This window comes from Felis catus, chromosome C2 (genome assembly GCF_018350175.1).
Source record: "Felis catus isolate Fca126 chromosome C2, F.catus_Fca126_mat1.0, whole genome shotgun sequence".
Classification (NCBI taxonomy): Eukaryota; Metazoa; Chordata; class Mammalia; order Carnivora; family Felidae; genus Felis; species Felis catus.
The window spans coordinates 80,864,949-80,885,391 of record NC_058376.1 but is presented as its reverse complement, the minus strand read 5'-3'; the positions used below and the strand labels follow the sequence as shown (position 1 = coordinate 80,885,391).

At 45.9% G+C, this 20,443-nt stretch overlaps 1 protein-coding gene and 1 long non-coding RNA gene across 2 annotated transcripts; one reads left to right on the top strand and one right to left on the bottom strand.

Annotated features, from left to right (window-relative positions):
* The first annotated feature begins 8,449 nt into the window (after window positions 1-8,449).
* Window positions 8,450-13,923, top strand: LOC123379992. Its single transcript, XR_006585181.1, has 2 exons — window positions 8,450-12,068; window positions 12,709-13,923. It is a non-coding gene; the product is annotated as an uncharacterized LOC123379992 (long non-coding RNA).
* Window positions 13,567-19,532, bottom strand: CRYGS (crystallin gamma S). The gene is made up of 3 exons (XM_003991820.4): window positions 19,376-19,532; window positions 14,367-14,609; window positions 13,567-13,940 (listed from the first exon to the last, which is right to left on the bottom strand). Exons 1-3 carry the CDS (start codon window positions 19,505-19,507, stop codon window positions 13,668-13,670), a joined length of 648 nt encoding a protein of 215 aa, XP_003991869.3. The 5' UTR covers window positions 19,508-19,532; the 3' UTR covers window positions 13,567-13,667.
* Window positions 19,533-20,443: the final 911 nt, after the last annotated feature.

Genomic DNA, 20,443 nt, shown 5'->3' with positions numbered 1-20,443 from the left:
GACTCCCCCCAGGCCTATCTCTAAAACACATGCTCTTTCCACCCCACTGTGCTGCCTTCCCTGAAGCTTGCAAAGCAACTCACATAAACTCCCCGCTTCCGTCCTCACCACCCTGAAATCTAGGAATCCTTTTTCATTCCCATTCACAGTAGGCTGAATGTTTATGTTCCCTCCCCGCCCCCTCCTCCCCCCAAATTCATATGTTGAAGCCTAATCTTCAGTGTGATGGCATTGTGGTGGGAGGGACTTTGGGAATTGACTGGGTCTTTTTTTTTTCTTTTTTTTTTTTTTTAACGTTTATTTATTTTTGAGACAGAGAGAGACAGAGCATGAACAGGGGAGGCGCAGAGAGAGAGGGAGACACAGAATCCGAAACAGGCTCCAGTCTCTGAGCGGTCAGCACAGAGCCTGACGCAGGGCTTGAACTCACGGACTGTGAGATCATGACCTGAGCCGAAGTCGGACGCCCAACTGACCAAGCCACCCAGGCGCCCTGGGAATTGACTGGGTCTTGAGGGTGGAGCCCTCCTGGGTAGGATTAGAGACTTCCTCTCCTCTGTTCTCTGCAGCAGGAAGGTAACAGGTGGATGGCCATCTGCAAACCAGAGGTGGGTTCTCACCAGAAACCTGGATCTTGAACTTCCAACCCTCAGAACAGAAATAAATGCTGTTCAAGTCACCCAGCCTGTAATCGTTTGTTAGAGCTGCCTGCGTGGCTAAGACACAATTTTGGGGGGGGGGGGAACTGAGGCTCAAAGATGGGCACACAGAGGCAGCATGGTATGAGAGAGCGAGCACCAGTCTGGGAGCAGAAAGACCCGGCTCCTATCCTGGCTTTGCCCCCGATGACCTTTGTGGCCTTGGGCAAGTCACGTATCCTTTCTGGCCAATAGTTTTCCCATCTGAGATGGGGCGGTGGACTACTAGATCGTCCCACGTCCCCAGGAGCTCAAATAGTCTGTGATCCTAGGAAACTTCTAGGTGTTCCTGGTAATGAGATTAGAACTTCAGTTGCAAAGGGCGGCGAACAGAAACTTGGGTACACAGCTAGCTCTGGCGAGATATTTGCATTCGTTCTTGTGTTGAAGTTCACGTGTTCAAGTTCCTACAGTTACAATGTCTTAATCATAATAACACTGCTTCTAGAGTGCCATTAACGTTCCCATCGGAAATGGAAATGCCAAGTTGCTAATAACACCCTGGGGACATTGCACCTCCTGCTGCCATCGCCTTAGATGACTTTTTTTAAATACTATTTAAGTTTATTAACCCATCAGCCTTTTTGTTTAGAAACAGAGAAGCCTATGCCAGTGTTTCTACAGGAGGAAAACAAACCGGCATCCACCAGAAATAAGCCCACACGTGTCCCAACTCCACGAGCTGATGGAAACATTTGAGGAGACCTGCTCGGCCCGGCTGCCCTTGGGGACCTCCCCTGGGTGGCAAGGACTTTGCTGGAGTGGAGGTGGGTTAGTGCCCAGTCAAAGCAACATCAGGAACAGGGGAGGGTGGAGGTCCAGGGCCCCAGGCTGTGGCGGCACAGAACTGGAGAGGGGAGCCTGGGTGTCTTGCGTGTGTGAAGGAAGCGAGTGAAGCTGAAAGAGACCAGGCAGGCCAGGTTTGAATCTGGGCTCTGTCGCTTGTGGCCCTGTGACTGTGGGCCAGTTACCTCGCCTCTCTCAGCTTCATTTTCCTCACCCATAACTTCCCAGTATGTCTGGCTGAGGATTGTTTCGAGGATGGGATGAGCTTGAGGTGTGGAGAAAGTGGCACTGGATGGGTAAGCAGTTTCACTGCTCCCGTTTAGCAAATGAGCAAATCGAGGCACAGAAAGATGAAGTCCATTGCCAGAATTTGAACCTGTGTCCACTAGCCCCAGAGCCTGCATGGTCACCCAGCCCAGAAGCCTGCCTGTCTTTAAATAAATAAATAATAGATAAATAAATTTAAATCTCATTAGTAGCTACATAGTTACAGTGACATGTCCTTTCCTGGGGCTGCTGACTGTGACCCCAGATTTTCACAGAGTATCTTTCCTTGCTTTGGTAAGGTTGTCCCCACACAGTGAAGATGGGCCCATCCAGGTTAGTAACTGACAGTGCTGACTCCAGAAACCACACCCTTGAGCCATCATGGCCAATGGCAGTCACGTTATTTGGAAGCCAAGTCAGAATCAGAAGTTTCTCTGGGGCGCCCGGGTGACTCAGTCGGTTAAGCGTCTGACTTCTGCTCAGCTCACGATCTCACGGTTTGTGGGTTTGAGCCCCGCGCGGGGCTCTGTGCTGACAGCTCAGAGCCTGGAACCTGCTTCGGATTCTGTATCTCCCTCTCTCTCTGTTCCTCCCACTTCTCTGCGCAAGCTCTCTCTCTCTCAAAAATAAACTTTAAAAAAAAAATGTTTATTTATCTGAAAAAGCTGGACTCAGTCTGCCGGCTGAGGAATCCACCCACCTACCTGCTGCGTTCACCTTGAGATGGTGACGTCTGAACATACTGTCCACGCTTCCTGTTCTGGGGACAGCGTTTGGGCATATTTACCTTCTCACCCAACATTTGTCCCTGGGACTTGACTCTTCTTGGATTCCGTGGTTGAGCAATCCACTCCTGTTTATTAACTCATTTCTTAACATAAGAGCCTTTTTGCTTTCGATCAAGGTACAGCAAAACTTAGGATGGGAGACTGAGGTGACTTTGAAGATCTCTGCTGTGATTCTTAAGTTATACTCCAACTTAGATCTTCAAGAGAACTCTTTCTCACATGTCCTAGCCCACCAATACTGGCAAGAGACTCAAAGCCCCCACACATAGTTGGTGTGTGATAAATGCCCATGTAACCACAGACACCTACTCTAGGGACATATGGACAAGATACAGTCCTTGACCTTGAGGATTCAGTCTAGAGAGGAAGGCAAACTTGGGTGGGTAACTATGACCCAGGATGCTAGGGCTGAGGGGCAAGAGGGTGGAGGGTTACAGGAACACGGAAGAGTGCCATGTCCCCATACTGAAGGGGGAGATGCCAGAGAAGACTCCCCTGAGGGGACATCGCGCCTGTAAAGGATGAGAAGACTCATAGGCAAAGAGACAGGGAGTGTTATTCCCGACAGGCCACACAGTATGGCACCTTTGAAGAAATACCAGCAAGTCACCAGGAATGTAATATATTAAGGGGGGGAGGGGGTATATAGGAGGAGGGATCTGGCGGAGAAGAGATAAGGCTTTGTGCCAATTGAAAAGAAGGTACCCTTGGGGCGCCTGGGTGGCGCAGTCGGTTAAGCGTCCGACTTCAGCCAGGTCACGATCTCGCGGTCTGTGAGTTCGAGCCCCGCGTCAGGCTCTGGGCTGATGGCTCAGAGCCTGGAGCCTGCTTCCGATTCTGTGTCTCCCTCTCTCTCTGCCCCTCCCCCGTTCATGCTCTCTCTCTCTCTGTCCCAAAAATAAATAAAAGTTGAAAAAAAAATTAAAAAAAAAAAGAAAAGAAGGTACCCCTTTTTCCAGCTGCACCAGAGCCCCTCCCATCGGCTGGATGACTGCACACACCGCACAACGTGCACTGAGGCCGTTGGCACTTTATACTCTATCACCAGGGACATGTGTCATGGTCCTAGAGAACACCCGGAACCTGAAAGATTAATTAGAAGGGTTTAAATCGAGGAGGTGACACAATCACAAGTGTGGTTTTAGAGAGAATACACTGGGAGCAGCAGTGCTGACTGATGGGTGAGAGGTGGAAAAGAAGGCTGAGGGTCCCAGGGAAGGATCCCTCAAGGACTCAGGCAGAGGCACGAGCAGGCAGGTGGAAGGAAGGCTTTGAGCAATGTCTGGAGGGTAGATTGGCTACCAAATCCAAGCGGATATGCGAGAAGAGAGGGTGAGGACAGGATGGGAGCTTGGTTCTCAGGCTTAGGGGACATAAATGGGAGAATCAGAGAGAAGAAATTGTATCCATCCGAGAAATGGAAGAGAAGAGGACCCAGCCCAAGGTGTCAGGGAACCCTGATATTTCTGAGACAGAAAGTGTGCTGGGAGCAGGGTGGAAGCTGAGTACACGCTGGCCCTCTGGTCCTTCTAGTCCCCACTCAGTCTCAGGTGGAGGTTTCTGTAGAGACCAGGGCGTTGAGTGGAGGGGGTGGGGGGTAGGGTGCTGAGGGGACTAAGACAGAAACAGCTGCCATGGGGGTGGGTGGGTGAGGTTGTAGACTGGGGACACTGAGAAGGGCTGCCAAGCACAGATTGTTTTCTCCTGGCCTGACAGCTGCTGTCAGTCAGGGAACCAGATGGAACAATGAGGTAAGATTCTCCCAGCACAGAAGCTACCCTCTGGGAGCAAAGCAGGTGCTTTTAGATACAGAGCCACTAGAGGGCCACTGGTTGCAATGCAGTCATTTGCTTATAGGAGTGCAGGAAGAAGCTCCCAGTGCCCACCCCAGTTACAACCAGCAGTCTGCCTTCGACAACCTTTGTAGGCCTGGAGGAAGGTACAAAAATGGAGGCATATACGCCAGATATCTAAACACTTAGAAACTATAAATTAAACTATTCCCGTAGCCGGCCTGCATTCCCAGCCGGCGCCTTGAAACCTGTTCCCAAGCATCACCCCTGCGTCCCAGAGGCTAAAGGAGGTGAGCCCTCCCCTGGGTCAGCCCACCAGCGGTGAGCCTCAGACCTGCTGGCTCAGGATACCAGCCGGACTAGACCCTCTGAACTCCCGGAGAGGCACTGACACAATCAAGGTCCCCAGGAAGCCTAGGCAGGCGTGCGCCCCTCCCTGAGTGTCCTTTTGCCAACTCAGGATTTCTAGGCAGTTCTAAGCACCTCCCCAAACTGCATCACCTGAACAGGGAGAGGGGAAAGAACATAGTTATCCTGTGGAAATTTCTCTGGCTAGATACCCACCTTGCATAATTTGAAGCAATTATAAACAAAGCAGGCCTTCTGGAAACAACCCAGTCGCTCTCCACTGGTAAATGGTAAAACAAAGTGTGCTATATCCAGACAATAGAATACTACTCAGTCATGAGACTAAACCATGAATATATGCAACAAGGTGTAAGAAGCCATCCCTAAAGCATCAAAAGCATTATGTTCGGTGACAGAAGCAGGCTGCGTGATTCCACACGGATGACCTTCTGGAAAATGCAGGCTACAGGGAGAGAAGGCAGATCAACGGTTGCCAGAGTGGGACAGTGCGAGGGGGTTACCTACGAAGGGACAGAAGGGAATTTGGGCGATGAAAATGTTCTCTGTGCTGGTTGCCTTGGCGGTTCCATAACTGGATACATTTGTCAAAACTCCTCAAACCACACGCTTAAAAAAATGGGGAGTTTTATACTTTGTAAATTATACCTGAAAGCTAACCCCCCCGGATAAGTAAGTAAATCATTCAGACCATCTTTCCCTGGTTTCCCAGGGCAGAGGCTATGATTTTCTCCCTCTTCCCTGGTCTGCAGGGTCCATTTCAACCCAGGTGATCCTCTCCTGTGATTACCCTTCACTCAACTGGTTACCAAACCAGAGGCAGACGGAGACAGATTTCGGCAGAAAGCATTTTTGTATTTTTGAGTCTGTGAGATGTAGGATTCTCCTAAGTGCAGGCCCAAGGCAAGGAAAGGATCATCCTTCCAGGACCAAGAACAGTATGAGAATGTCACAGGCTGAGAGTGTCTCCTTTGATGAGTCTGGGCATGCCTCAACTTCTACTACCCAATAAATCCTCTCCCACTTAACACACAACTCTTTCTTTTTTAAGTTTGTTTGTTTGGTTGTTTAGTAATCTCTACACCCAACGTGGGGCTTGAACTCATGACCCCAAGATCAAGAGTCACATGCTCTTCCCACTGAGCCAGCCAGGCGCCCCCACACAGCTCGTTAATAGTAAACCTTCTATGAATGTTGAGTTTTTGTTGAAATTTTAAACGTGTGTTTTTAGAGTACCTATGGAACTCTATGGACTACCATAGGTAGTCATTTTTTAATAAATACTTCTTTTAATAAATAAATATTTCCCCCAATTTACTCATTCTGCAAATCTGAAATTTTTCATGGATTGTATTTGCTTATAAGGGAGTATACCTGACGGATATGCCATCACACCTCCATTTTGTTTGGCAGATTTGCCGTGAGTGTATTTTCACTATGGCGGGGTCTAACTGAGAACCAGAAAAACGGAGGGCAGAAGGGTAAAAGATAGTATAGAAAACATATGAACACAATGCCTTTCCCTTCGTTTTTCCAATGTGGACTCACAGATGCCCCCAGTCTGGTATTTCACTAAATTGCATGAAATCATAGGAGCCACTTCGTTGGAAAGCATTCCTTGTACTTGTGATAAAAATGAGAGAAATGGCTTTTTAAAAATTGTCATGCCACGGGGATGACTTTTGGCATGAGCGTCTGTTACACTTAAGGGCCGTTCTTGGCTGTGGAAGGTCTAGGAAGCCTCTAATCCCCATTGAAGTCAGGTGGCCTTTCAGTGACTCTATTTATTGTTTTTCCATTTTGCATAGGAGTAATCTTCCTTGTCTCACCTAAGCATGGTGAGGATCAAATGAAGTATGTCGAAGAGCTTTGTAAACTCTGAAACAGGATGTGCCAATGTGAGCTGCTACTGAGTGGCTGAGTCCCAGGCAGCCTGGTGTGACGATGTGACTCACAATGGCAAGGACCCCTGGCCTTTGGAGGAGGTCCCCAAAGCTCACTTCTGGTTGGGATATTTTTACTTCTGGTTTATAATCAACCTACATACAGGCAGCCTCCTTTCCCCTCCTCCTGCTTGCAGGAACAGTCTAGAGATTCCTCGTTCGGTCCTGAGTACCCGACCCTGGGTGACCGGCCTAGTCAGAATCACCCAGGTTACCGTGGGCTCAGGGACACCACCAGCGTGTTCTGAGAAACTGTGGGGGTCAGCACTACAGCCAGGCCCGCCATTGTCTGGCCCCACGGTTCAGCGAACAGGCTAATGTGGCCTGTTCAGGGAGGTGGGGCGTGAACAATGGGAACAAATCTCTGCCCGCTACGCTCCCAAGAGGCAAAGCGCTGGCAGGATTTCCCCCAGAGCTAATCAATTCCAGAACCACTCAACCAGGGTGCTGAGCCCCTACGGTCGCTGACTCACAAAGGGCCACACTGATGCGGGGGAAATGAGAAACCATTTCACCAAAGGGAAAGGAAATGAGATCGGTTAGCAGAGATAAGAGAAGACCGGTGCGGGGGGGGGGGGGGGGGGGGACAGCACAAGGCCTGGCAGAAATGAAGGGCGGGAGATGCACTTCCCTTTTCTGTGCGCATAGCTGCTGCCCTCAGAGGCACGGAGCATTCTGCTTGCCCCTGACTCTTACCGCTGTCACTGCCCACTCTCTCACCTCTCCTCTACCTGCTGGCCCAACCGGACCTCAGACTAACTCACAGGCACCTAAGTCACTGATCACTAAAGCAGGGAGGGGCTGGAGATACCACCAGCCCACTGGTTCCCCCAACTTTGTACCACCAACTCTTCTTTTTTTTTTTTTTTTTTTTAATTTTTTTTTCAACGTTTTTATTTATTTTTGGGACAGAGAGAGACAGAGCATGAACGGGGGAGGGGCAGAGAGAGAGGGAGACACAGAATCGGAAACAGGCTCCAGGCTCTGAGCCATCAGCCCAGAGCCTGACGCGGGGCTCGAACTCACGGACCGCGAGATCGTGACCTGGCTGAAGTCGGACGCTTAACTGACTGCGCCACCCAGGCGCCCCCCACCAACTCTTCTTAAGAAGAAGAATCCCTCCTTCTACAGGGATTCCATCTCTGGGAGATTTTTAAATAGCTGCCTTTGTTAAGTACCTGCTCCTGTAGGTTGTTCACAGGGCTAAGAATTCGAATTACCTCATCCAATGCCAACAAAACCACTGGAAAGTAGGTCTAATCATATCTCTATTTTACATATGAAAAGGCTCAGACTAAGAGAGGTGTGCTTGCCTGAAATACTACAACCGGAAAATCGGAGAATCAGAATTGAAACTAGGTCTGTGTGGCTTCAAGGCCCCACATGCTGCCGGCACTTAAGAAGAAATAGCTCATGCTCCCAGCAATTGTACTCCTAGGTATATATGTATATACTCAAGGAAAAGGAACATATGTGTCCACATTCAAACTTGTACATAAATGTTTATAGCAATATTATTTGTAATAGTCAAAAAGTAAAAACAACTCAAATGTCCATCAACTGACTAACGGGTAAACAAAATGTGAAATACCCATACAACGGACGATTATTTGGCCATAAGGAATGCTACTCCACGGATGATCCTTGAAAACGTTTTGCTAAATGAAAGAAGCCAGTCACAAAAGACCACATAATATGATTTCATTTATGTGAAATGCCTAGAATAAGTGTGTATATATATGTGTGTGTATGTATATATATATATGAATACTGATATATAAGTCACTTATATCTATATATTACTTATATAAGTGAATTATTACATAATAAGTAAATACACAGATACAGAAGGCAGATTAGTGATTGGTGGAAAATGGGGAGATGAGGTCATCCCTAAAGGTATGGGGTTTCTTTCTGAGGTGATGAAAATGTTCTATAGTCGACTGTGGTGATGGTTGCACGTATCTGTGAATGTACTAAAACCCATAGGCCTGTACATTTAAACAGGTGAATCGTATGGCATGGGGATTCTATCTCCATAAAGCCATTTAAGGGAAAATAGCCCAGCATGCCATGCCTGGCAAGGTACCGTGGTTCGGTCTCATGAAGACTGAGCAGCAGAGGCCACGCGGTGCCGTGCAAAGAGCCAGAGCTCTGGAACCAGTGACCTTGGACCACTTGTTTAGCCTCGCTGAGTCCTGGTTCCCAGTCTGTAAACTGGGGTGAGTGAGCCCCCCTTACCAAGTTGTTGCCTATAGGAAAGCCCCCAGCCCCTCCAGTTCTTAGAGTCCCTGGTTTTGAAGTGTGAGGCCTGAGTGAGGAGGTAGAGGTGGGTGGTGTCTATCTGTGGACAGAGAGGTTTGCCTTGCATTGAAGCCACACCCACAAGGGATGCGTCTCTCCTGTGTGGACCACAGGCTGGTCAGCCAGAGGGCTGGAAGGAGAGCTTGAGGATTCACTGTCCCCTGTCACCTGAGAGACCCCAAATAAGGGAGACTAGGTGAAAGTTAGAAAAGAGGGGGATTTGCGTGAATTCTAGGGACAACCCTGCTGCCCTTGGAAACCGGTGGGAACTAGAACCAGGAGAGAGGCCCATGAGGGAGCGAAGGGGAGGCCGGCCTCCCCTGGAAATGTAGCTCTTTTTCAAGGTGGTAGGATGGGTTGGATAATTCTGATATATGTCTTCCCAACTGTGAAGCATCTGCCAAAAATACAGAGATGCTTTTCGAAAAACAACTGGGGGATGGAAAGAGGCATAAAAAAGCTAAACAAACAAACAAAAAAAGCAAAACCCAAACAGTTTGATAACAGAGGTACTTAAATGCTAGGAAAATGGTACTAACATGTCAACCATAGTGGTAAAGTACAAGTTCTGTATTTATGAGTTTGCCCACTCCCTAAAATTGACTTGTGATTCCAAAATCACTACTTACGGTGCATTTGAGGTCCTTCAAGGACATGAGCCGAGCAGCAAAAAATTTGAGTCGCCCAATGCTCATGTTCCCAGCTGAGGTCAAAAGAATGCTCTGCCTTCTGATTTCAGCTCTTATACTGTAAACAAGTGTTTGGTCTGGTTCGGTTGTACTCTATTTGTGCTGTGTTTTGGGCATCGTTTTGCTTTTGATTAGTGATTTGGCTACATAAAACGACCCCAAATGTAGTGCTGAAGTGCAAGCTTTCCTAAGAAAGCTGTAATATGCCTTACAGAGAAAATATGTTAATCACTATTCAGGCCTGGCCCGGCAGTGAGTTCAATGTCAATGAGTCAACAATATACGTTAAATAAGGTGTCTTTAAACTGAAACACACATTTTAAAAAGTTACGTATTGATCGGCTGACAAAAATGTTGTGACCAGAAGTTCACACGCACCTAACCCTGTACTTCCTCCAGGAACGATAGTTCAAGTATCTGCTATCCAGTGTTCAAGTCTTTATAGACCACAACTATTGCAAACATGAGAAATGGCCATGCATGCTATGTGTTTTTAATGCATTATCTTGTTTTAATGCTCGCACAGCAGGTATTACCTTTGTGCTACGGAAAAGAAAGTCGAGGGGGGCCTGGGTAAGCTCAGTTGGTTAAGCGTCTGACTGTTGACTTCAGCTCAGGTCATGATCTCATGGTTGTGAGATCTCATGGAGCCTGCTTAGGATTCTCTCTCGCTCGTTCGCTCTCTCTCTCCCCCCTCCCCATCCCCCTCCTCCTCCTCCCTTTTCTCCTCCCCCCTACATGGGTTCTCTCTCCCTCCCTCAAAATAAAGGAAGTTGAGGTTATATATTGGATAATGTGACGTAGAGCTCACGTGTGGAAGTGGTAGGATTTGAATCCATTTCTCTCTAACTCTTCAGGGAGGAAGGGAACTCTAGCACTTGAGCTGGAATGCCAGTTCTTAGAAAAGTGTGGCCTGGCCCATATTGGGGCCAGTGGGAGGGCACAAGGAGAGCTGAGTGTGGTCAAGAACAGGGCATATGTGAGGAAGGAGGGTGAGAGAACTGCGCACAGTCCTCCAGATGTGGTCCAGTCAGGTTACGGCTGGACAGCAGGGAAAAGATGATCTGCAACCGGCACAGAAGAGAAGCACCAGAATGGAGAGTCTGGGGCCCAGCCACACCAAGAGAGAAGCAATGGAAGGACCAGGAGATATTCTGCCTAGAAATGAGAGTGTGGAGACAGACAGGAGGGATCTTTAAATATCTAAAGGGCTATCTTGGGAATGGAGAACTAGACGGAAAGCAGAACTGGGATCACAGGTTCAGAGTTATAGGAAGCAGATTTTGACTCTACGTGAGCAACATTTTCTGGTATTCGGAGCTTTCCAACAAGCCGAGATCGGGTACTGGTGGTCCATCGGCTAAATCTGGCTGCAGACACATTTTGTCGGTTCACAGTGTCTTCTGAAAAATTGTACTTAAATGCCCTGCCATGGGACACATGTCTGCAATTACCAGAACCTGAGCCCTGTGCTCTTTGTCCCACGTCACTCATGTGTAACTTGCCCTTCAAGTATCGGGTTGACTGATCTAGCAAAGACAAATACAGGATGCACAGTTAAATTTGAATTTAAGACCGATGACAGATACTTTTTTAGTATAACTATGTCCCATGCAATACTTAGGATATATTTATGCTGTATTTATAGTTAGTTGTACCCCAATACTTGCGATTTACTAACACCATCCCATGTTCAATCTGGAAGCCTTACCCTGGAGTCCTTAAATAGGAGCCCCTGATGCTGCATTTTGAGGAAGTGGGTTCTATCTTTGGGAGATATTCAAAGACTTAGAGGAATGCTAGGGATGGAAACAGCCCTAAAATGGTCTAAATATGCCCTTGCCCTATTTTCTTGAGATCCCCTGTTTCACAGAGACAAAACAATAAAAGCTAGAGGGAGATAATAATTCTAAATAACAACCTAGGTGCTATTCTGGGTGTGCTTGACAGGTGGGACTCTGGCTTGTGCTGTAACAGCAGAATGTTCTAGCAGAACTGGGATGGATTGACAGATAAAGACATAAAGTGTTTTTGACCTCAAATATCAACTGCTAGTCAAATTCTTAAGTGCAAGCCGATTGATGTGTGTGCAGCTGGGGAGAATGGTGGCAATCCCTTTCTGGATCAGGGCATGAGCCAAGAGGCGTCTAACATTCCCAAACGATAATTCTGTTTTCTCTGTCAAAAGCCATCTTCTATTTCTCTGAGACTGGGGTAAGTCATCCTGACACTTGTTTTCCTATCCTGCTGCCAGAACTGCTTTTCTGGTTGTTTTGAACAGACCGTGACCGACTCACCAGGGACTGGAACATGGCAGTGGTTGACATGAAAGCAGAAGCTGGCCCTCATGCACTGTTACCACAGCCTCAGTTTCCTCCGCAGAAAAGGAGGGGCAAGATCTCGGAGGTCATTTCCAGAAACTGGGCCGCTGAAAGTAAGAGTCGGTAGTCTTTGGTCATCAGCTAGCCTTTCTGCATCCTCCTCCTGATCTCTAAAGAATCGGGATGTTTATGTTCAGTGGGACTTGAGCGAGCATTTGGTCCAACTCCCTCATTTTGGAGATAGAGCAAGTTCGCTTCATGGTGGGTGACCGGGTCCAGAGCTCTTTGTGCCTCAGTGGGTGGCCTCCCCTTCACCCTCTATGGTTCATCTTGTCTCCCTCCCTTACTGAAATTTCTCAAAGTCCCTCACTTGAAACTGAGAAAGTGACCAAAGCCACGGGAGGTTAACAAAACGAATAAAAATCTTTGGGGGAACACTATGCGGTACCCACTAGTGTATAGACTGAAGTGCACACAAAGGCAGCATCGTCAGCACTTCTAACTTGGCCTTTTCTGGGAAGGCTCCCAGGAGACATGGGCCCCTACCCTCCCTTTTAAAGTTAGGCGCGTCCAGAGCCTCCCCAGGTTCACTCAGATGCTCATGAAGTATCCCTAGTGACGCTGGGTTTCCTTAAACATCCTCTTCCTCAAGATTAAACAGATACAATCTCAGGGGTTACTCTAAGTGAGTAAAACTCAATAAAACTCCATTTCAACTATTGTAGTTGGGACAAATCATATTTCTTTTTACAGAAAGACTGAACTTGAAGTTGAGAAGTAGCTGATCCAGGAACCCCTGAATCTGAAGCAAGAGCCTTCAGGTGACTCAGGACTCCACCATTTTCTAGTGATGGCTGTTTTCATTGTCGGTTCTCTCTTTTTTGTTTTTTCTTAATATTTATTTTTGAGAGAGAGAGGGACAGAGGATTCTAAGTGGGCTCCATGCTGATAGCAGTGAGCCCATTGTGGGGCTTGAACCCATGAACTGTAAGATCATGACCTGAGAAAGTCAGATGCTCAGCTGACTGAGCCACCTAGCACCCCTCAATGTCCATTCTTGATAGGTATTCTGTCTCCTCCATGAGACCTTCAGGGGACCCTGCCCTTTCCACCTTAGATTCCTCAAGGTCTTGTACTTCCATTATGCATACAGACCCCAGGCCAGCATGTGTTGAATGAATGAGTTGGAAATGAAGGGAAAGACTAGGAGCCGTGGAAACATCAATATCCTGGACCAAACTCTGATTTGGTCACCAGCTGGTGAACTTGGGCAAACTTCTAGTTTCTCTAAGCCTCTCCATTCTTATTTGTAAAATGCAAATAAACCACCTCTCCTACGGGGCTGTTGTAAAAGAGAAAATGGAATAATGAAGGCACCCAAAAAGTAGTAGCTATGATTACTGTACCTGTTGAATCAACATAAAACTTAAGCAAGGAGAACCACCACGTGGCAGTCTGATTTTCTAACTTCTAATGCGGTCCCATTTTGTCTGGCACAACGTCCCAGACTGGCAATCTGAAGGATGAGTTGCTTTGTGTCGCTGCCCTCTGTGGTGGGCACTATTTTGCCGGTCCCTGAGAGTGTCTAAGAAGAGGCATTACAATCAACAGTGGAATGCATGCCAATTGTTTTTATTAAGGATGCCTATTTGGATGACAAGGCCAGCCGGCAGGTGGCCCCCAGGAAGCAGCTTGTGGCCCCATCCCTGTCATTACTCCACGATGCGGCGGAAAGACTGCACAGCTGGGGAGGCTGCGCCCCAATCGATGGGCTTCCGGTACTCCTTCTTGTCCAGGAGGTACTGCCTGCCACGATAGTTGGGTAGCTCATAGAAAATCCAGGCACCCTCCAGCACCTTACTGGAGTGGACCTCCCGCATGTGAAACTGTTCCATAATGGAAGGGCAATCTTCAGTGGTTTCATACATCTGACCATTAAAATCTCCTTTCTCGAAGATCTGAATCTTATACTGGCCTCCACCAGACTGAAAAAAACGACACAGGAGGAAATAACAACAGTTATGGAAATCACTGACGGGTCAAGAACTCAGAGAACAGTTTGGTTCAGAACCCCCAATCGTGGAAGTTAGATGATCTGATCTCCTCTCCTTTTTTGGGTACTGTGAAAACAGCTGACGTTCAGTAAGAAAAACTTAAGGCCTTAACGTGCTCAGGAGGCAGAGAGAGTGCTCTGGAAATAATTAGTGGATTCAGTCTTGTGATAGACTGACCTAAGGTTTTATGTGAGCCTCAGCAGCCAACAAGAGAAAACACCCCATTAAGGGGTAGGAAAACTGTAAGAAAATGTAAAAAAAAAAAAAAAAAAAGGGGGGGGGGGTAGGGGAAAGGGAGATGGACAGAGCCAGAGCAGGCCAGCAAGCGAGAGAGAGTGCAAGGGGGCCCAGGCTCACCAGATGAACAGCCCGGCAGGAGCTGAGGCGGTCGTTGAGGCCCATCCAGTGCTGGTATTCAGGGTACTCGCCCCGGGGTAAGATATACATGTACCCGGCGAAGTTGGGCCTCTCGTACACAGCCCAGGTGCCCCCTTCCACTCTGATGGAGTTGCAGCGACTCAGGTACATGTGGAAATCTGCGCAGTCGCAGTCACAGTCATAGTGGCGGCCTTGGAAATTTTTGTCTTCATAGAAAGTAATCTGAAGGATGGAGCGAACAAAGAGAAGAACTGAGGAGCTGGGGGCTTTACTCGTATAAAATAAAATAAAAATCAAGAACACATTGCCCGCTGTAGAAATCCCTTTGTCTTCAATTTTGAGGGGTAAAAGTATAGTTCTATCTCACCTCACAACATTTACCTTCTGGCAGACAATTGTAGTTGTCAACTGTAGGAATGAGAACTTTCTGAAGGCTTAAAATGAAGCAAAACAAGAGTGCTCTAAGAGAAGCCAGTAGTTTCAGACCCAAGTTCACTGCTTCCTCTTTTTTGTCCCCATAACTCACTGTACTTACCATATTAGAAGCTAAATTGCCCACTTATACATCTCTCTCCCATCAGACTCCTACCAGACTTCTTCCAGGGGCAAAGACCAAACCTTATTTAAGCTATGGACCCCTGGACCCAGCGCTTGACAAACCTTCAATAAATGTTTGAGGAAGACGAGTGAGTTCCAAATGCAGAAATTCATTAGGTGCCATGGAAGATAAAGAGAGAAAAATAAAACATAGACCTTAGCTTTAGAGCGTTTACTTTACATGAATATAGAGCATACACCTGACAATATTGTGTTCCGCGCTATTATTTTTTTGCCAACAGGGTAGTTCCAAAGTAACACGATGGCCAGTCACAAACGTGGTTTGCTTCAAAGCCTTACCAAGTCTCTACCACAATCTTTGGGGTAAGGCTGAGACCTTGGATGGCCTGGCGGCACGCAGCCCTGAAAAGCCGGAAATGATAAACCTGGCCTCTAGAGCTGCATCTCTCCAGTCGGCCTTATGACTTCAGGCAAGCTAGCTCTCTGGGCTCCAGCTTCACACTTGTCAGAGCTGAGGACCAGACTAGATGGAAAGCCCTGGCTGTGCAGTAAAACTTTTCTGTTTGCAACAGGAGAGGAGAGTCCCCAGCCACTCCTGGGGCTTCATGAAGCAGGTTCTGAAAACCACTAGACCAAATGGACTACAGAGTTTGTCCCCTCTTGTTCTATAATTCCACACTCCAAGATGAATGCGAGTTCAGAAGGTAAAGTGAAAGAAATCACAGGTGTCATGGAGCCAAGCACTTAATTTCCTAGAGTTACGCTGCCACCTCGTGGCTAATTTGCTTTATTGGCTTCAAAGGAGAAAACGTCAACCATTTTCATATGAAAGGAGTGGAGAGCCAGGTAGCCTTGAGAGGATTTTTGAGGTGAAGATTGAAAGATAAGTCGAGGGTTTCCAGGGGCAAAGAAGAAAGGATGGCCTGTTCAAAGGAATAAAGGAATATGGCCCATTATAGGGACAGGTGGTTCATCAAGCTCGGTGCATATGGACTATGTGGTGAAGTATTAACAGGAAATAAAGCCAGAAGACATGGCATGCTGGAATCTCTTTGGTGATTATGTGCGAGATGTAAGGTAGTGGTTCGTGCGTGGAAACAGGTGGTTGCCACGGGTATGTGAGAGATGGGGCAGGCCGGCCAAAAGGCAACTGCTGTATAAAGGACATTGAGGAAACAGTCAAAAGAAACGTAGAATTTGGTGACTAATCAGGTGTAATGAATGAGGGAGAGGCAGACACCAAGAATGATTCGTAAAAGGGCATAAAACCTCATTGTTTTCTACCCCAGGTGAGCTTTCTAGATGTAGCCTACTGATGGGTGCTTCCTTCCACCCTAATCCACACTACCCTCTCCACTCTTCCACTCTTGTATTTCTCTCCACTCCTGTATTTCCTGTTCCCTGCAAGCTTCCTGAGCCCTTCCCACCACTAAATCATCTGCTTCATCTCCTTTCTTCCCCTTCCAAATTTCTCTTCCAGCTCCATTTCCCATTTTAGCATAGCACTGAGCTGGAGACACACGGTACCCCAGTTTATAGATGAAAACAAAACCGCAGCACTAGCTACTAGCTCAGTGACCTTGGATGGGCCATTGAACATCGCTCTAAAGCTCAGACTCTTCATTTGTAAAACTGGATCACAGTATCCAGAGTTGTAAAACTGTGATCCAGTATCCTCTGCGGAGGGTTGTCCTGAGGTTCCATGGGAAAATGCCTATAAAGCACTTAGTGTAATCTGGCTCATAATCGCCAATAAACTTTTGCTACTGTTGGTACAGATGAAGAAGTTAAATGCCTTGCCTAAGGCCAATAGCTAGGTACAAGTTAGGTGCAGGCAAGGGAGTGGTTGGCAGTGCAAAGCTCCCGGTTAGTAACGTGTGATTCCTTTTATCTTATCTCCCTTTGCGGTCTCCTGCCTGCACAGCTAGTTCTGTGCAACGCACAGCACTTACTCTTTTAGTCAGGGAACAAGACTGATCCTGAGGCTGAGATGCTTTTCCCAAAGCCTGTGGAAAAATCTTTAGGAAAATCAAGGTAACTTCTCTAAAAAATAAAATAGATTCTATATTCCTTAATTCAGCCTTGATTCAATTTACCTTTGGTTTTTTGGTCAACTGTTTACCATAAAAGAGCCTTTGCAAGGGCTATGCTGTAGAAATAAAGTTAATATCACTTTTTCTTAGTTCAATGTTTCCCACACTTAGTGCCCACTGCACATTTGCCTGGCTAACATCTATATTGAAAGGTGGAAAATATACGATGTTCTAGAAGGCAACCTTGCTGTCTACTCTCTAGCAGACTAGCCAACCAGCCCAAGGCTGAAACAAAGTACAGTGTTGCCATGGAGCCTTTACTGAGCTCCAGAACCAAACTCTCCTTTCAGCGGGGGACCTTCCAAATCTCAGAGCCCAGAGAATGTTGTACCTCTACTCAATTTCCATTTGTAGAAGGACCATGACATCTACTGTATAGTCAGCTGAGATTCTTGGGCAAAAAATTTTATAGAAAGGCTAAGAAATAGTGCAGGAGATTTCCCTAGAAATCATTACAAAATTCCTCTCCTTCCCGCTTAGTTCTTGAAAAGTAGTCTACTAATCCAATACAATAGAAAGAAAAATGCCACGTATTCCAAAGGTAACAAAACCAAACTTAGTACCATGCATTGTTTTTGCCAATCCCATAACTCTCTGATTAAACTTCTAGTAAGATGGAGGGAAAGGAAAATGCAATAGACAAAGGGTAAGAGATAACTGGCTCTTTTGGCCTAGCAAGCAAGTTAGTTAACCACGCGAACAGCCCAGCTACAAGAAATAAAAGAGAGCACACTAGTACTACTCTGGAAATCTTTGAAAACGGGGGATATAATCATCTAAGGGGGTCCAGTTGTACTAGTCTTACATCAAGGCACACGGATTTCTCTAAGGACTTCAAATTCTTTTCAATGGGATTTGCATGGCATACTTCCAAGAACCTCAGAGCACTAAAGACACGGTCTCATTTTTTCTCCCCAAATCTTTTAGATAACAAGTATGATTATTCTATTTTCCAAGTGGAAAAAAATCAGGCACTAACCAATTATGGAACGAGTTAACAGGTGCCTCCTGACATGATGTGATGGGAAATATTTGCTGTTGCCTATGTAACTTTCTGGCCAAAGATGGTTAGTCTGAATCTAAACACGAGGAAACAATCAGGTAAATCCAGATCTCAGGACTTTGTACTAGACACCTGGTCTGGACTTAGAAAAATGTCAGTGTCTCAAACACCAACAAAAAGTAGGGTGACTGTTTCATACAAAAGAGGCTAAAGGAAAAAGTTTAAAGACACATGGCAACCAAATGCAATGCATGGTCCTTGATTAGATCCTGTATCAGGGGAAAAGCCAGCCATGAAGCACATTTGGGGAAGCGACTGGGGGAAATGTGAATATAGTCTGAATATTTGGTATTTATGACAAGTTTGGGAGACAAGATGGTATTATGTTTATATAGGAGAATACCCTTGTTTTTGGAGAAACGTGACTACTTAGGGCAAAAGAATTAAGCCTGCTATTTATTGTCAAATGGTTTAGTACAAAGAGACAGAGAGACCAAATACAGCAAAAGGCTAACAACCGGAGACTATAAGTAAGGGATATAGAAGTATTCATTCAACATTTCTTTCTTATTCTTTCAAGATTCATTGGGTTTGAAACTTTTCAAAGTAACAAGTTGAGGGGGGGTGCTGTGGAAATCAGGCACCGATGGCTTTGCCTTAGATTCACTGGTGAGCAGAAGAACTAAAATAATAGAATGAAGGTAGGTACCCTCATTTCTAAAGCCCTGCCTAAAAGATCGATTTCTGGTCCAACAACTGTGAATCAAACATTTTAGGGACAATTTTCCTAACGTAAATGAGCACTTTATTTCAGGAAAGGGATAAAAATAACTGCTTGAATGAAAGGGATATATAGGATTTAATTCACTTGATTAGTCTTTTAGGACATCACTGATGGAGCCTAAATTTCACAGAGCGGACTTTTAACTGAACACTAAAAGTTTTCTACTCCGTGTACTCCTCTTATCAGTATGTCCTATTCCTGTGGAAATTCATAGAATAGGAGTTGCTGGAAGGCAGGAATCATGATGATATGAACACATTATATACCTGTACAATTCTGAACATGGTAACACACATACAGATAAACCCTTAATAAACTGTTGGGTAATTTTGCTACAGTAGAAAATATAATCAGCATTTCTTAACCTTCTCTCCTATTCGCAACCTTTCAAACACGATCATACTTACCTTCAGGCATAGACGCAAAAGTTTTTCTCCACATTTCTTTCGATGTATCATTAGGTACATTGGAAAAGAGGAAACATTCCAAAAGAAAGGAAACACTGGAAAAGAAAGTGGTAGGCTAAAAATCAGCATGACCGCTGACTTACCTTGGTTCCAGATTTAGACATTTTGGTGCATAGATTGGTTTCCCCAGTGCTGAAATCCGGAATAGCTACAGAGTTAGAGGCACAGAGACATTTATACTGGGCTGGTTTCAAATCAAACATTTGCTTAGTCATGAGAATAGGATCCAAAAATTGAGTCAGTCATTTAGAGGCTATTGATGGTTTCTAGAAAAACAATTGGGATTATGAAATAAAGGAAAGCTTCAGTACCCCTTCTAATGCTTACCAAGCCTTGCGGCATTATAGACTTTGCTGAGTCAAGGCACCAAAACCCAGCCAAAGTTTTCAAAATTAAAAACAAAAAAGTCCCTCTTACCTGGGCAATTTGGGGATTTCAAGGTGGCTGCTTGCTAGAAAATCAATGCCTTTTTTTTTTTTTTTCCTCCAACAAAGCTTGCAGGAGAAAAGTCAAAAGGCCACCCTCTAATACCGAATAGAAGTAACACATTCCAAAGCAACGAAATTTGATGACTACTAAAGGCAATGCATGATCTTGTGTTTGAAACTGTCACTACAATGGACATTTTTGGGATGATTAGCAAAAATTTTAATACAGACTATATATTGTGCCACTGTAAAATTTCCTGATTTCATTCCATTTAAGAATCTGTACTACGACAACATGGGAGAATGTCTCTTTTTAGGACATACACGCTAATGTCTTCAGGAGTAAAGGTTTGAGATGTCTGCAACCTACTCTCAAATTGTTGAGCAAAAATACTACTGCTCTCTAGAGTGGCAAAGTGAATGTAGTAACACATTATCAAGTGGCAAATCTGGACAAGGGGTATGTGGGGAATCAGACTCGTGCAATTGTTCTTTAAGTTTGAAAATTTTTCGAGGCACGCACACAAGCTCTACTCCATAAGAAAGGGCTCTACGGTATACAGCCTGAGAGACAGAAAGCTACTGTGGAAATTATGATTCTGCAAAGGTTTAGCGAAGCCCAACCTGCCACCTGCTAGGTGGAATTTTTCTGCCATGATATCATATGGAGACCTGTTTAGAGAACATTTCTTGGCGACTATTACACCTCTGACTTTTAGAATG